The sequence below is a fragment of the Polypterus senegalus genome, chromosome 9 (assembly GCF_016835505.1).
Source record: "Polypterus senegalus isolate Bchr_013 chromosome 9, ASM1683550v1, whole genome shotgun sequence".
Classification (NCBI taxonomy): domain Eukaryota; kingdom Metazoa; phylum Chordata; class Cladistia; order Polypteriformes; family Polypteridae; genus Polypterus; species Polypterus senegalus.
In genome coordinates this window covers 30,173,340-30,190,782 of record NC_053162.1, presented here as the reverse complement: position 1 = coordinate 30,190,782, position 17,443 = coordinate 30,173,340, and the positions used below count along the sequence as shown (strand labels likewise).

At 36.3% G+C, this 17,443-nt stretch overlaps 1 protein-coding gene across 3 annotated transcripts in view; it reads left to right on the top strand.

The window, feature by feature from the left end:
* Window positions 1-17,443, top strand: part of LOC120535177 (collagen alpha-1(XXVII) chain B-like) — a 391,818-nt gene that overhangs the window by 369,218 nt on the left and 5,157 nt on the right. For all 3 annotated transcript variants that reach the window (XM_039762832.1, XM_039762833.1, XM_039762834.1), the window contains exons 52-59: window positions 2,106-2,159; window positions 6,400-6,435; window positions 10,193-10,210; window positions 10,495-10,530; window positions 11,006-11,032; window positions 11,785-11,850; window positions 12,706-12,874; window positions 15,883-15,992. In XM_039762832.1, the coding sequence (XP_039618766.1) occupies window positions 2,106-2,159; window positions 6,400-6,435; window positions 10,193-10,210; window positions 10,495-10,530; window positions 11,006-11,032; window positions 11,785-11,850; window positions 12,706-12,874; window positions 15,883-15,992 (516 nt within the window). The remainder of the gene's footprint in view (window positions 1-2,105; window positions 2,160-6,399; window positions 6,436-10,192; window positions 10,211-10,494; window positions 10,531-11,005; window positions 11,033-11,784; window positions 11,851-12,705; window positions 12,875-15,882; window positions 15,993-17,443) is intronic.

Sequence of the window (17,443 nt, the reverse complement as noted above, 5' to 3'; positions counted from 1 at the left end):
TCTTCTTGAGATTATCTTTTGAAAGACATATAATATATCTTTATCAAAAGAGGTTTAAAATTTTATTTTTAACAGATGTTGAAAATGTATCTCTGAAAATTCCTTCTTAAAAAGTGGTGGTTATAATTATGACTACATTTCCATGAAACTGTTGTATTAAAAAATATTTTTCCGCATTATTTTTAATTTGTTTTCTTAATAATTGTTTTGAGAATGTTTTATTAACTGTTATGGAGCACAATATCACAAGGACCTTTACACAAGAATACAATGAAGAACAGCTAGATAATAAAGTTCAATACACAATAACACCAAAACATCATAAATTGCAAGAAAATAAACGCTTTCAAGAGCTTACTAAAGTCTAAATTATGTGATTATTAATAGTAGTATCTTGACTGTATGAATTGTTAAATTGTACAGAAAACTTAGTATGAAGAATTAAATTTTTTAACTATCGGGTGGTCCAGATCTAATTATGTAATTTTCATTACGCTAACTTATTATGTTTATTACATAGAAAATCACCCGAAAAATCCCAGACCATAAAGAAGTGTGCGAACTGAAGACATGAAGAATCGCCTTCGTGCCAAACTGGAATCGTCCCCACATAAATCAAAGTCATCCAGACGATCTGGATCTGCATAATTAGATCTGGACCACCCTGTATTGATCGGCCATTTTAAACATTAACACTAGCATCCATCAAGATAGTGAAAAATTTGAATAAAAGCAAAGCAGTTCAGATTTTATGTTACTATACACACTATAAAACTTTGTTATACTCGTAAGCCCTGGAATTTCAAATACAAGCCTGCTATTATACCATACTGAACTCTAAAAGAAAGTAAAGTTTACCAAGCTTGAGTTAAATACGTTTAAGGGCTTAGTCATTGGCTGCAGCCAAACATGAGCAGAATCTAAAATGTTTGATCTGGCAGTGTAGTATTGTTTTGTACATTCAGTTTGTGGATATTTTGTCATGGCTGCTGAGGTTATAGTGTAAATAAATGATCAGGAGGGCTATGCAAATTTTAAACATTAAAACAAAAATTAGGACAACTAGTAACCCAAAACTTAACCAAAAAAGAACAGTAAGAGAAAACATTCCAAGAGTGTCATTTTGTTAGTTTAATCTACTTGATGAATACATCGAGGCATGATCTTACTAGTGGGTCAGATAAATACATATCTGCCATGTTGGGATGAGCCTGATCAGCAGTGTTGCCTTAATATCTTGTAGCAGTTAACATTTCTTTACACATATCCAGGAACCCAAAGAATGCCAGAAACACATTCCACACCATTATCTGCCATCACCAGCCAGGTTTGGTAACCTTTCACTAGATGGATCCATCAACTCAAGATGTGTCTACCATAAGCAAATCCTCCCAATTAGCAAAAAATAGCAGCCACTTGGGAGTGACTGACTTTTCAAAGTTATTCTATTTCCCCAGTAGTCATGTTTGTGTGTTCCTCACTGCAAATACACCTACTTTTTGATAACAGAAGTAGAATTTATTTGGGTCTGTAATTGTCATACATCATCTGTGAAAAGATACCACAAGCTGGGCATTGTAATTTACTTTTCATCACCTTTATTTATTCAGATTTAGTTATTCAACAATAGCTTGTGTGTTACTTTGCTCACATTGTGCCAGCTTCCTTGGGCCCATCCAGTGTATAACCTCTTCTAATCTGACACTTTGGAATGACAAGCTCATTTTCAATATACGCATAATACTACAGTATATAAAAACTCCAACAGGGCCTTTTTGTTTCTTAAAACTCTGATGTTTATCCATCTGCAACCCATCACTTTGCTGTGTTAAAAGCCGCTTAAATTTGTAGTTATTCCATTCATCCCCAAAATTGCCCAGACACACATACATGTCTACCTTCAGTGCCTGCACATCTCATGCTATTTCTAACTGACTGACTAGTTAATCAGTTGAGAAGGACAGGTGAACCTTAGAAAATTGACACTCAGGACCGTCAACGATATTCAACAGATAAATGCACATGGAATGTGAAAACAAATATTGCTCTGGTTTGAATGAATGGGAGAAAGTAGATTTATTCACCATACTTCTGTTTGATTACAGGGTAAAGAAGGTGTCATGGGTCCAATGGGAATAACAGGACCAAATGGAAATCCAGTAAGTGGAGTTTTTTTTAATTTAATGAAAGTTTTCATTTTATGATGCATTTTAATAATTTTTTACATTTTACAGTAAAACTACTTTTGGTGCAATGGTAATTTATTTGTATACCAATATTTGAATAAACAGAACCTTGGTAGAGTTTGATTCACCATTTAGGTGCACCTTGTACTGCATATTCTAGCAGTTTTAGATGTATCTACCCATGCATCTGTCAGGACTGCCCGATCACATATACTGAGACAATTTAGAGTCATCACTTAAACAGGCATGCACACCAGTGAGATCTGAGAGGAAAACTGGAGTACTAGTAGGAAAACACACATAGACACTGTGCAAAGTTCACAAAAACTGTGACCAAACTAAGATTTGAGCATGGTATTCTGGAGCTGTGAAGCAGATGCACTAACGACTGCACAACCATAACAGTCTTGAACTAATAATACATGAAAAACACTTTACACCTCTATATATATATATATATATAAAAAATCCACTTAACGGATTTAGATTGGGTTTTTTTCAATAATTTGCTGGAGCATTCCAGTTGATTTTGCAACTTCACTCATCGCGCTATAAGTATCGTAGTTCGCTTGCAGGAGCGATATATTCGCGTTAATCCGAGACAGAGGCTGCAGATCGAGGGGATGGGGAAGCGTGACGTCAAGAGTGGAGAGTTGGGCAGAGCCCTCCTCACTCACGCGCCAGCCTCTGTACTAATCAGTCTACCACTGGCCACGTTTTGGACCATACCTTGCCTCCAGTTAGCTATCGATACTTGTTTGTTTATTGATTTTTAAAGTTTGTCCTGTTTCATTACTACGCGGGTGGAGCCGTGGGGGACAGCTAGTCTTAAATATTTGTACTGGTAAAATGTTGATGTGGAAATACACACTACCTGCAATATGAATTAATAAAAGGTGGCTCATAAGGAGCTTATTTTACTTGGCATGAAAAGAAGTCATTAATTACCACATATCTGTTCTGAAATGCATAAATAGAGCTTGTCGCTTTCTTACAGTAATTACATTTTAGATCTTGCCATAATTAATTTGCACTATGTGTTATCTATCAACCAGTTGTTCTAGAGAATAAAAATTGCAGTGGTGTTTTAGGGATAGCAAAAGTGCTTTTATGTAATTATTATTATTATTTCACCTATTTAAACTTCAAGGTGGGTAAAATGTAGGCAGTTGTTTCTTTTTTACGGTGCAATATAGCTCCCTAATTGGAATAAGTTCTTTTATAATTTAAGAAAAATATAGATTTAGAAAAATAGAGAAATATGATATTAAAAAGCGATATCCCTCCCATAGTGATACGGCGGTCAAAATCACATAAGAGAAAATACTTATTCTTTACTGTCGATTTATGCGTCATTACAGACGGGAAGCCATAACAGCAAAACAGTACCAAGGTGGGATCTTGATCTATACAGTGTAATAGAATAAGATGCTTTCTCGCACCCTTGCACCCTCAGACACCACGTCAGACACTAGGTAAAAGTCCAATAATGATATTTTATCAATAATGTGCACAAAGCACCCTTCACTCACAAATACTCCAATAACAATAATAATAATAATAATAATCCTCCACTCTCCCAGACGCGTTGCCACCCTTCCACCCAGCTCAGCTCATCGTCTGTGAGTTCCCATAATCCTTTTATACCTTCTGACCCGGAAGTGTTTCTGCCCAATAGTCCACAAGTCCTTATTCCTTCCGGGTCAGGGTAAATAGTCCTTTTCTTCAACCCGGGAGTACGTCGTTTCTTCCTGTCACGTGACCGTGACGCACTCCCGGGTTATAGGGCACATAAGAGCCTACGAGCCCCCCTACAGCGACACCTGGTGGCCCCCAAGGTATCCAGCAGGGCTGTGTACAAACACTACATAGTCCATGATGCCCTGCTGGAACTCGGGCCATGATCATGCTGTCGGGAGAGCTCCTCCTGGCAGCCTGGGGTTGAGGGCCGGAGTGAAATGCCGGCAATCCACCACAACAGTCTGCCATTTTTTCGTTGCTACGCTGGAAGGCTTTTCAGGACAGATGACGATATCACCTATCCGTCCGTCCATCCGTTGGCTTCGAAGTGTTTGGCTGCTGTCCAAACCTTTTGTACTGGTTCCTTCACGTACAGGCCCCCACTTAGGTTCCAAACAAGGAAAGGAAATGATTCAATTTTATCTCTAACATACATAAATAATACAATGCCTATTTTCGCAGTTGTCCCCTTCTCTCTCCAAATGCTAGACTAGCAGTTTCTAAATGCTGACAGCCCCTTTTGGTCTGGCCTGTACATGTGAATGGATTTATAAAATAATTTCTTATAGAGAGCACAGTGACATTAAACTTACGTTCTTGTTACAGCAGTATAGTGGGTGAATGGTTATTACTGTTTCATTACAACTTCAGAAACAGGGCCAGGGTCCCTATGGACTTGGAAATTCTGGTAGAGTTATGAAAAATAAAATTAATTTTGCAGACCCAAAAGTATTTGATAAATTTCAAAATATATATTAAAGTTTTGTAAAAGTCATGGAATGTGTATTGACCCAGAAGTATCGTTGTTGTGTTTTGGTTTTTTTTAACAGTTTTTGTTTTTTTTTTCTTAAAATGCTGCAACATTGTTTTTGCTAACATTTCAGCCTCAGACCCTCATACTGGATGTTTATAGTGAGATGTTAGCTTTTTTGCCATGACAAAGTCTGTACTGTCAAGTCACATTAGAGGTAAAACGATACATTGACAATGAGAAGACTCCAAGTGAAACAGCTGCAATCTGCACCTTTGTAAGCTTACCTGCAGTTGGCATTGTAAAGGATTAGGACAATCGTGCATTGAGACTGCCAAGTCAGCCCAGATAACAGTATCTAACAATGGTGTGCTCTTTGCTGAGATTTTGCAGGTTCTGAAAGTAATTGATTTTTATCATTTCTACAAATAATGTGTCAAAGTTCGGGAACCATTTTATACAACACTTTGTGACAATCAAAGCTACGTTTTCTTGTAACAAGACACAACTGTTATATCTGACAATGTTTGGATTTACTTCCTATTTAAAAGCACTACTTTGGTCACAACAAATAAGATATTTCCTGCATTTTAGTGGAATTCTTAATCAAGCAACACAACCTAAGAAAAAAGATTTACAGAGGAGGACTTGGGATGGTGGAGAAATAAAAACTGTGTTGTATATGCGCTCAGATTTTATGGGGTATGTGCAGCTGCTTAGTGTTTATATTTAAGACACATAATACAGTCACAGGGCTAGATAGAATTATATTGTCCAATTATCCAAAATCACTATATTTAGAAAAAACGTAATTCTGATTTGTTGCAGTTAGAGTTTTTCATTTGATGTAAGCAAGTTATTAATCAACATTGGTTCATATGAACTTCACATTCTCCACAGTGCATTTCATTAGGAATACAGAGCTAGCAGGCTGAAACTGGACCCCGCACTTCATAGACTGTACTGGCTATGCAAAGGCAGTCCGGCACACAGAGATGACTTTGTTAAAAATCACAGTTTGTGACACCTTCATACTGAAATTCTGTAATATATATATATATATATATATATATATGTTTATATAGATTTAAAATGTGTCCATATGTCAGAAAGCACTGATTCTTAAGTCTCATGTGAAGCAGTGTGTGGAATCATTGATAAAATCAAAGGGGTTATGACAGGAAAGTACCCTGTGAACATGTCAGTCTTCAACAGCATCCCCAAACAAGTCACTCCCTTCCTTGCTGAATATTAAGTGGAAAAACCAATGCTGCCTTTCATGAGCAAGTACATGTACAAGCTCATACAATTTAATTCATATTTGATTTAATAATTATAGTTTTATAAGAATAAAATTACCATACATTGGCAGGGACTTAAAGCACTGATACAATTTTGGCTTTAAAGAATGAAGTTTTATCTTTAGCCAACTAAGACATTTTCTTGTTTTTGTAATTGTTCTGTACATTTAAGGGGGATTGTAGTTTGTTATATTGTTATATTTTTGAGCGTCTGTAAAAAGCTAAGATTTCCCCTTGGGACAAACAAGGTACTATCTGTCTGATATATAGTGCATGTCATATCTTACTGTCTTTCTACCAGTTTGATTTAGGGAATGGCCAAAATGAAACAAAGTCTGTATGTTAGTTTTGTCTCGACCATACATTTAGGTCAAGTGACAGAGTAAGTTTGTACTCTACTCCCAAATGTTTTGTTTTTCAGGGACCCAAAGGAGACAAAGGAAGCAGGGGAGAAATTGTAAGTATTTTGGTATTTCTCTTAGTTTGAGCCAAGGGGGTCATCTTATTGCAACCACATGCAATTTTGTATCACAGCAGATGTCTGAATGTTCTCTGGAAGACAGAGACAAGCTTGAATCAGCAATTAGAATGTAAACCTACATTAATATATTTTGTAAACAGGAATTCATTTCAAAACCTGGAAACAAAAAATTGAAAACATATAATGTTCTGTATAGAAAGGTAGTCATTCCCCCCTGCAGATTTTATTTATTTTTCTCCAGCCGTCTGGAGTTTTTTTTTGGGGGGTTTTTTCTGTCCATCCTGGCCATCGGACCTTACTCCTTTTTACTCCTTAACTAATGTTGTATTATTTTAATTTCTTATTTTGTCTTTTATTTTTCTTTTCTCCATTATGTAAAGCACTTTGAGCTACTGTTAGTGATTGTTTAATAGCGATTTCCTTCATTTAAGGATTTAAATAGCAAGTGTTTAATAAATCAGCTACAGCACGTTTTAACTTTCAGTGTTCATTGTCAGTTGCCCAGCTGTTGCATGTAGCAATAATGTATAAATTCCAAAAACTTTTTTTCAAATATTAGTGGTAAAAACAATGAACATGGTATGCACTGCAGCAGCACAGTTATCTCAACACACCATTTTTATTGTAATCTGTGAATTTAATCTCTTTTAGTCTCCTTCAAAATTAGAAGATGACAGCCTACTGGTATCACAGTGTAAATAAATAGCATTGCTCATGTAAATCATAAATGCACACCAAGAATTAAGTCCAACATACAAATTTGTTATCTATAGAGTACAAAACTTGAAGACAGTACTCACCTTGGAAAAATATCATCATATTGCAAGTAATATATAATAGCAAGGTAGTCATTCCCCCCTGCAGATTTTATTTTTTTTTTTCTCCAGCCGTCTGGAGTTTTTTTGGGGGTTTCTGTCCACCCTGGCCATCGGACCTTACTCCTTTTCTACTCCTTAACTAATGTTGTCTTATTTTAATTTTTATTTTGTCTTTTATTTTTCTTTTCTTCATTATGTAAAGCACTTTGAGCTACTTTTTGTATGAAAATGTGCTATATAAATAAATGTTGTTGTTGTTACCATTGTAAATGATGTTATTAGATGTCCCTAACATAACCCTAATCCATCCATCCATTATCCAACCCGCTACATCCTAACTACAGGGTCACGAGGGTCTGCTGGAGCCAATCCCGGCCAACACAGGGTGCAAGGCAGAAAACAAACCCTGGGCAGGGTGCCAGCCCACAGCTGGGCACACACACACCAAGCACAATTTTTAGAACAGTCAATGCGCCTAACCTGCATGTCTTTGGACTGTGGAAGGAAACCCACACAGACACGGGGAGAACATGCAGACTCCACACAGGGAGGACCCGGGAAGCAAACCCTGGTCTCCTAACTGCGAGGCAGCAGCGCTGCGCTACCCACTGTGCCACCGTGCTGCCCATAACCATAATCACAGTGGTAAATATAGCATAACACTATCATATAGCATCTTATGTTGTGCCGTACTGAATATAAAACTGTGCCGATCTGACAATATTTGTTTTACCGGCTGACTGGCAAAGCAGCAACTAAGACTTCCTGATTTTACATTTTGTTTCATCAACATTGGGCAGGTTTTAAAAAAGATAGTTTGATTAAAAGTATTTAAATGGATCTGTGTTAAAAGTATAAATATAAAAAAGTGTGTGCGTATGTGTTCACCCTGCGATGGATAATATCCTGTCCAGGGTTTGTTCCTGCCTTGCACCCAATGCTTGCTGAATAGGCTCCAGCTTCTCTGCCCCCCTGCTCTGAAAAGTGGATTTAGAAAATGAATGGTTGGATAAAATAGTTTCTGTCCTTTCATAGCCAAGTTGTGCAGAATACACTGTGTGCACAATTATTAGGCAAGTGGGTATTTTGACCATATCATCATTTTTAATGCGTATATTCCAACTGCAAGCTGTATTAACTTGAATGCTTATTGGATTTAAGCACGTCAGGTGATGTGTATTTGTGTAATGAGGGAGGGTGTGGCCTAAGGAGATCAACACCCTATATCAAGGTGTGCAGAATTATTAGGCAGCTAGTTTTCCTCAGGCAAAATGGGCCAAAAAAGAGATTTAACTGACTCTGAAAAGTCAAAAATTGTAAAAAGTCTTTCAGAGGGATGCAGCACTTTTGGAATTGCTAAGATATTGGTGTGTGATCACAGAACCATCAAACATTTTGTTGCAAATAGTCAACAGGGTCGCAAGAAACGTGTTGAGAACAAAAGATGCAAATTAGCTGCCAAAGATTTGAGAAGAATCAAACGTGAAGCTACCAGGAACCCATTATCCTCCAGTACTTTCATATTCCAGAGCTGCAACCTACCTGGAGTGCCCAGAAGTACAAGGTGTTCAGTGCTCAAAGACATGGCCAAGGTAAGGAGGGCTGAAACCCAACCACCACTGAACAAGAAACATAAGTTGAAACATCAAAACTGGGCCAAGAAATATCTGAAGACAGATTTTTTCAAAGGTTTTATGGACCGATGAGATGAGAGTGACTCTTGATGGACCAGATGGATGGACCTGTGGATCAGTAATGGGCACAGAGCTCCACTCCAATGTGGAGGTGGGGTACTGGTATGAGCTGGTATTTTTAAAGATGAGCTAGTTGGACCTTTTTGCATTGAAGATGAACTCAAAATCAACTCCCAAACCTACTGCCAGTTTTTCAAGACACTTTCTTCAAACAGTGATACAGGAAAAAGACCATGATTTTTATGCAGGCCAATGCTCCATCACTTGCATCGAAGTTCTCCACTGCGTGGCCAGCCAGTAAAGGCCTTAAAGATGAAGGAATAATGACATGGCCCCCCTTCCTCATCTGACCTAAACCCTATCGAGAACTTGTGGGCACTTCTTAAACGCTAGATTTACGGGGGAGAAAAACAATACACCTCTCTGAAGAGTGTCTGGGAGGCTGTAGTCACTGCTCCACAAAAGCTGATCGTCAACAGATCAAGAAACTGACAGACTACATGAATGGAAAGGCTTATGACTTATTGGAAAGAAGGGTGGCTATATTGGTCATTGATTGATTGATTGATTTTTTTTGAAATGTCAGAGATGTTTATTTGTAAATTTTGAGGTGTTTTTTTATTATTCTCACTATAACAGATGAAAATAAACAAGTGAGATGGGAAAATTTTCATTTTTCCTTTAGTTGCATAATAAATCTGCACACTAATAGTTGCCTAATAATTGTGCACACATATGTATTCCCCTGATGATGTTCACACTCACATTTCCGTTGTGAAACATTCAGGTTTCAGGTTTATTAACATTTTGGATTGACTGATAGCACTGTGTTTGTTCCATATTAAAATTAATCCTCAAAAATACAACTTGCCTAATAATTCTGCACTCCCTGTATGTACAGTATATGCTAACTTATGTCATATTATGTCAGAAAGTTATTGGAAGTAATGTACATGAAACCACTGAGTGACCTTAACCTTTTAGTTCATTAATGTTGCAGACTTTACTTGATTGATCTTAGCACGCTGGCAAGGTGACTTGTACCCTTGTAAAAATCTTTTTGAGCTGTTTGATCCTGAACTACTTAATTAAAACAATTGTTTTTAAATGTTTCTGAATGTTTAAAAACTGGTAGCTTTATTCACTGACTTGAGCAAAGATACCAATTTCATAAGTAATGTTCATTCAGCATTTTGAATTTCTCATCTACTTCACTTGCAGGGACTACAGGGACCACGAGTAAGTAATTCATTTTATTTGATTTGACTTAAACACATCTTTCATGTTAAATCTGCAAAATAAGACGATATGGTGATGAGTTTTGCCAGAATAATTATTTATTCATATTGAAGTAGCAATGATTTTGTACCTTCCATACTTAGCCCATATATGATTAACTAATTAAAATGCAAAAAATATGTTGAAATGAAAGTGGTTAAGATATTTCTTAAAACAAAATGTATCTTTAATTTCAGACTTTTCCTAACAGTGCTGAGTGTGATTTACTATCCTTACTTTTTTAGGGACCTCCTGGTCCACGTGGACCACCAGGACCACCGGTATGTCTTTAAATTTTTCATATAATTGTGTAATTACACATTTCAATTTTATTTTATTATATATAAAAGGAGCATAAGGCAGTATCACAGTTTCAGAATCAGCCAGTCATTGTCTATGAAGAGTGTTGCGCAGTCTTCTATTGTCTGGGTTTTTCTCAACATCCCCACAACTGTGCGAGCAAATTTAGAATCACCTGTTAATTGTAACGACCTAATAATTCTAAAAATTGTAAATTCTAAAAACTTTGGGATTGTGGAGAAAAAAAATACAACATTCAGATGTATCTCGATGACAGCTTAAAGGTTTGTCTTTGAATTGAATTGGACTGTGTTAAATTTTAGTTTTATATCGTACTTGGGACCATGGTCTATACTTGGTTTTGAAAGTTTTATAATTGTGATTAAATATATTGTTTGTTTTTCATTAAGCTGTATCATTTTATTTCTAAACATTTATGAAACTTTGCTGTTACAGGGTCCACCTGGCATTCCTTTCTCAATTGTAAGTTGGATTTTCAGTATGACACAGTCATTTTTATGTATTCATTTTTTCTTATTTGCCCTGTTAATATCATATTTTCCTCACATTCCAATAGCAGCTATAATGCTGGTTTCCTTTTATTTACACTTTCCATAATGACAAAATAACACCAGTAAAATGTCTAGAAGCTGTGAGCCAATTACGCTGTCTACAGAATGAGCCGCTCTGTTAGTGATTGTTTAATAGCGATTTCCTTCATTTGAGGATTTAAATAGCAAGTGTTTAATAAATCAGCTACAGCACGTTTTAACTTTCAGTGTTCATTGTCATTTGCCCAGCTGTCAAATCACTCAGTGTTGCATGTAGCAATAATGTATAAATTCCAAAAACTTTTTTTCAAATATTAGTGGTAAAAACAATGAACATGGTATGCACTGCAGCAGCACAATTATCTCAACACACCATTTTTATTGTAATCTGTGAATTTAATCTCTTTTAGTCTCCTTCAAAATTAGAAGATGACAGCACACTGGTATCACAGTGTAAATAAATAGCATTGCTAATGTAAATCATAAATGCACACCAAGAATTAAGTCCAACATACAAATTTGTTATCTATAGAGTACAAAACTTGCAAACAGTACTCACCTTGGAAAAATATCATCATATTGCAAGTAATATATAATTAGGTTTTATATGACATCAATAGTTTTGCTAGAAAGAAAAAAATCTTAGTGTTACCAATCGTAATTTCTCTTTATACCTATTATTAGAAAAATGAAGCCCTTGGAGCTGCACTGCAGGTTTTTATTGACTCTAACGCTGCACTCAGGACAGAGGTAAATATCTGTTTACTTTCTCAAAAGGAATTGTTTACTTTGCGTTTCTGCCTTTGACAGGTGTGGTACATTGTATGATGAAAAATAATTGGGTCCAGAAGCAGTGGTTCACTTCGCATGAGCTATTCAAAAGGCCAATATCAATCAAACAAAACGCATACTTGAAATGCTCACATACCGTATATAAAAGAGTGCTATAGGATCTCGATGCAAGAACGCATGAATGATAGTGAGAAGTGGCTTTTGAGTGTTTGTCATATGTAACACTTGCATATTCAAATTTACCAATTTTGTAACTAGAAGATGTTTGACAAGACTTTGCAGAGCAATGAAAAGAGAGATGACAATTTTTCATACTATTTCAGTTGAACTAATGGTTGGTCATTCAGTATTTTATATGTTTACTACTGACTGATTAGGTTATTTGCCAATTTACTCTACTTCAGTTTGATTAAAAATTGATAATATATTTTGACATGAGAATCTATGATACATAACTGAAGTGTTATAACAGGAAACACTCTGCCCCATCCTCATGTGATCCTTAGTCTCCTGCCCTTTTTTGCCTACTAGGCCACTAATTTTGGGGAACTCTGTTTTAGACTAGTAAGTTGTTTGTGGGATTTGCTGTTGAAATCATTTTCAATTTATGTGCAGTCTGTCCTGTTCTGCAACTTTCATGCAAACTGAAACGCTGTTTCTGGAAATAACTACTCTGTTTATCACAAGAAGGGTGTGTGTGTGTGTTTTAATATTAAATTGTGGTGTTTGATTGTCTGAATTGACATTAGGCTGGTTCTGTGTATGCTGTACATTTTAGCCATGCGTAACATTTTTTTATAACTTCTTTTCAAGAATTATCAAAACCTAGACCTACCAATGCTAGACCAGGGAACAGAGATCTTCAAGACCCTGCACTACCTCAGTAACCTGATCCAAAGCATTAAAAACCCACTTGGAACCCACGATAACCCTGCTCGCATTTGCAGAGATCTAAAGGATTGTGAGCAAAGGATGAATGATGGTGAGATGAGATAGACGTGTTGGTCTTTGCTCTGACATGCCGTGCAGGAAAGTGTAATAGCAGAAGCAATGAACGCTAAAATTATGACTCATGTTTACTAGCTGATCATTTTTGCTGTGCTTTTGAAAAGCAAATTGAAATTGAAAATTACTAATAGCATCATTAGGTAACGATGCCATAAGCATTCATCACTGCCAACTAGTACTATACATTCTTTGTCTTCCTCCAAATATCATTGTTAACTAAACTGTTACCTCTTTAGCTATGTCTTTCAAGCTTGCTAGTTATGTTGTTAATATTAGGAAAATAATTACATTTTGTTTATTCACGGGGGGAAGCAAATGTTGTTATTTTAACCTGAACCTTTCAAATATTTGAATTTTATAATGCCTGATGTGTTTCAGTGAGCTCCTTGCTTTGCAAACTCGTTTAATGCACCTTATACTGTACACCAGTGGCAGTGCTGTTATATTCTGGACATACAGTATGGTCCACAATTCACTGATAATGCTGATCACGTAATCATCTCAAACTTTTATTGATTATTATCATTCCAGATATAAGTCTGGTTTCTCAAAAGAGAATAGAGATTAACCCTAATGTGAATTTCCCCTTGGGATTAATAAAGTATCTATCTATCTATCTATCTATTATATAGTGCCTTTCATTTTATCTATCTATCTATCTATCTATCTAGTCACTTATGCTGTCCTTCTCAGTTTCTAATAAAGCTCTTTCACCCAATTTTTAAAAGCTTCATCCCCCATTGGTCAAACAAAACCATGGCCACGAAAGACGTCCTTTATGAGGCATAGCTGTCTAACGTTTTGATGACTGACTCAGCGTAAAGCTATGCTAAGTAAATTCTGAATTAATGAGGGCATTTGAAAATCAATATAGGACATTTTGTAATAAATGAAATATGAGAGAATGAAAGCCCAACCTGAATTTACCTAAAACTACATTTTACAAAAAACTATTATTTTAAGACAGGAAGACATTTTTCAAATTAAAATAAATAAAAAATATCATTTGCTGTAGTAATAAAAGAACTAGGAAATCACCATTGTCACTGATAATTTCTACTGCAAAGGGTGCATTAAAATATGTAATTTATTTTTAAAGGGACCTCTGAATTGATTTAGATGAAGCTTTGGGTAACATATATTTTAAGTCTTTCAAGTTTGAAAAGGTCTTTGCACATTCTAGCACAGACATAATTTGCAATGAAGATTTTTTGTGAATAAATTACATTAGTAGCTGGTTTAGTTTTAGAAACAACATAATCCATGTAAAAATAAATATACTCTAAAAAGAAAAAAGAAAACACAAATAGTTGAATAAATATATTATTACAAATAGTAACAAAATCCATCCATCCATCCATTTTCCATCCCGCTGAATCCAGACACAGGGTCACGGGGTTCTGCTGGAGCCAATCCCAGCCAACACAGGGCACAAGGCAGGAACCAATCCCGGGCAGGCCGCCAACCCACCACAGGACACACACAAGCACACCCCCACACCAAGCACACACTACGGCCAATTTAGAATCGCCAGTCCACCTAACCGGCATGTCTTTGGACTGTGGGAGGAAACCCATGCAGACACGGGGAGAACATGCAAACTCCACGCAGGGAGAACCCAGGTCTCCTAACTGCGAGGCAGCAGCGCTACCCACTGCACCATCGTGCTGCCCAGTAACAAAATTATACTATTAAAAAAATAAAACGATAAAAATGAAGATGAGTACAGAAAATTGAAACATGAAATCAAAAAGCATCCTTAATGATAAAAAAAAATGTTATCAGTGGAGGTGAAGATAAGGAACAAAAAAGTATTCCAGTTAAATAAACAATTTAAAAAGCCTTATGTAGAAGATGCAGAAAAGAAAATCATTGAGAATGTGGAGGACATAGCAAATGAACTAAATAAATAAATACTACTTCAATTTTTTACCAAAAATACATGGAAGACTTGAAGATGATGTAAAGATGAATTCTCTGTGTTGAGGAATATTATACTTGAAACCATGATTTACACTGAACAACATTTTCAGACTTAACACTTTAATAACATTTTAAGATGTTTTTGTCGCGGGAAAATGTGTTTGTTAGTATCTGACACAAATTTATTTTTAAATAAGTAACATCCTTCATTTTACTGAGGTTGGCCTTTGACATACAGAATCTGGAGCAAGCATGTTTTAGTATGAGAAGACATGAGCTCCGTTCATACATACACACTTTCCCAGTAATTCGTAGTCGGCATGTGTCAATAAAGTCAAGTCAAGTATCCCAGGAAACTCCTCCCAACATATCCCCTGTGTAATACTTGTTTTAATTTCAAGGTCAACACATGTATGAGCAAAACTAGAAAATATTCAGATAAAGAACACAGAGCTTCACAACATCCTTACAGAAAACACAATTGGATTCTTGCAAATTGGACTGATCAGATGAGACTGTGGCAAGGACATACGAAACTCACTGATCGCTTGATGTTTTTACATAAGTGTGTTTTCTGATGTTAGCTATTTGAGAAGTGTCTTGAAAAGCACTGCTTATTTACTAATCAAAAACTTAATTTACTAAACTAAGAAAAATCACAGACATATTACAGGATACAGAGCTGCATTAGATGTGATTACAGAACTGTGCATGTGACTTCTTTGATTTTTATAGTACATTATGAGGCAAGTGTAAATTAAGAAAGCACTTTTATATACGAGAGACGTTCAAAATATTTCTGCACTTTTTTAAATTCTATTGATTAAGAATTTCAAAAACAAATTACATTACTTGTCTACATACAGTAGTCACCTTCCTTTGCGATGTAATTTTCCCAGAGTCGTCCCAACATTTTAATACCCAATTACTACTCCTCTCACCTTCATCGTTTCCAACGAAAATACAAAAGTGCTGAACCTTTTTGAACATCCCTTGTACATGGCCATGACATGTACTTATGCCTCTGCATTTCCACACTAAAGCTTCTTTTTATTTCAGGTACGTACTGGATTGATCCCAACCTTGGGTGTTCATCTGATTCAATTGAAGTTACCTGCAACTTTACCAGTGGTGGGCAGACATGTCTGAAGCCTGTCTCTGTCTCAAAGGTTAGTTTACTCAGAACACCTATTTGCCCTTTGTTATAAGTGATCTTTTAGTGTCCTGCTACTACCTTTGAGTTCCAGCTACCAGTTGTTGAAAAGAAGATACATATAGTGCAAAACAAAGGAGGAAATGCAAGAGTGTGAATGCAGAAATTCACCTAAAGAAGGAGACATTTACTCTGATGTGATCAAAGAGGTATTCTTAAAAGAAAACCTCTACCCATTGTTTATAAAGAAAGCTTTTCATTTTCAATTTGAATGTGTTATTTGGAGCAAAGTAAAGTTAAGTTTTAAGAAATGAAAAGTGACTTTATGTTATTTGTACCAAGGTAAATACAGCATAAATCAGTTTTGACCAATACTACCACAGAAGTGACTAAGATAATGCAAAAATATGAAAACCCAGAAGCATTGTATTTTTGGAATACACATCTACTGCAGTTGGGATATAGTCAGATAGAATTTACTCACATCTTGCCTTCACTACTGAAAATATAATCAATTTTTACTGAAAATGAGTAGGGGAACTGAGGTGGGCTGGCGCCCTGCCCTGGGTTGGTTCCTGCCTTGTGCCCTGTTTTGGCTGGGATTGGCTCCAGCAGACCCCCGTGACCCTGTAGTTAGGATATAGCGGGTTGGATAATGGATGGATGGATGGATGGATGAGTATGGGAAGACGGGGCAAATTGTCTCAAGTTTTACTTAGTCAGATGTGGATAGGTCAAATATAAAGTTATTGCCTAGCAAAGGCCTGCATTGATTAGGTAAATTACCATTAAACAGATACAAAATAACAAGCATTATCAACAGAGATACTTTGTATGCACTAAACTAATTTAAACCGGGACACTTGAGATGTGACAACATACCCCAGGATGGCATGTTGTCATGAATAGTTAAAGCTGTCATCAAGTAGGACTTAGAACATACCAACTACTACAGACATGTTCCTGTAACAAAACACAATTTTACAGTCATAGGCTGGACTGTTACAGGTCTAGTCCAGGCCTACTTGTATGTCAGCGCCATTGTTGCACAGCAATCCATAATGAAACTTAAACTGCTTGCTGCTTCTGCCAACACGAATGGGGGCAGGCAACTTCATGGTGATATCAGTGGCGTCATGCTCCTATATTTCATCCTTTTCCGGGAAGATGAAAATGAAGTCTTGTTTTGACGGATTTCGACGCATGTGACATGTGACAACATGCTCCAGTAGAGGTCGGTACATTTCAGTTTTCAGCAGCACCAACGAAGTTAACGTAAAGAACTAGCACATTGCACAATAAATTCAGGATTCAAAGATCTTCAAATCAGTGCTTGAAAAAGTTAATTGTGTTGAAATACTCTCCGGAAATGTGAAACTCTCTGATACACGAAAAGATGCTTTTTCATTGACAAAAATACGAGTTTTAATCCGTGATGTGACTAACAATCCTACTGTTTAGCTGACT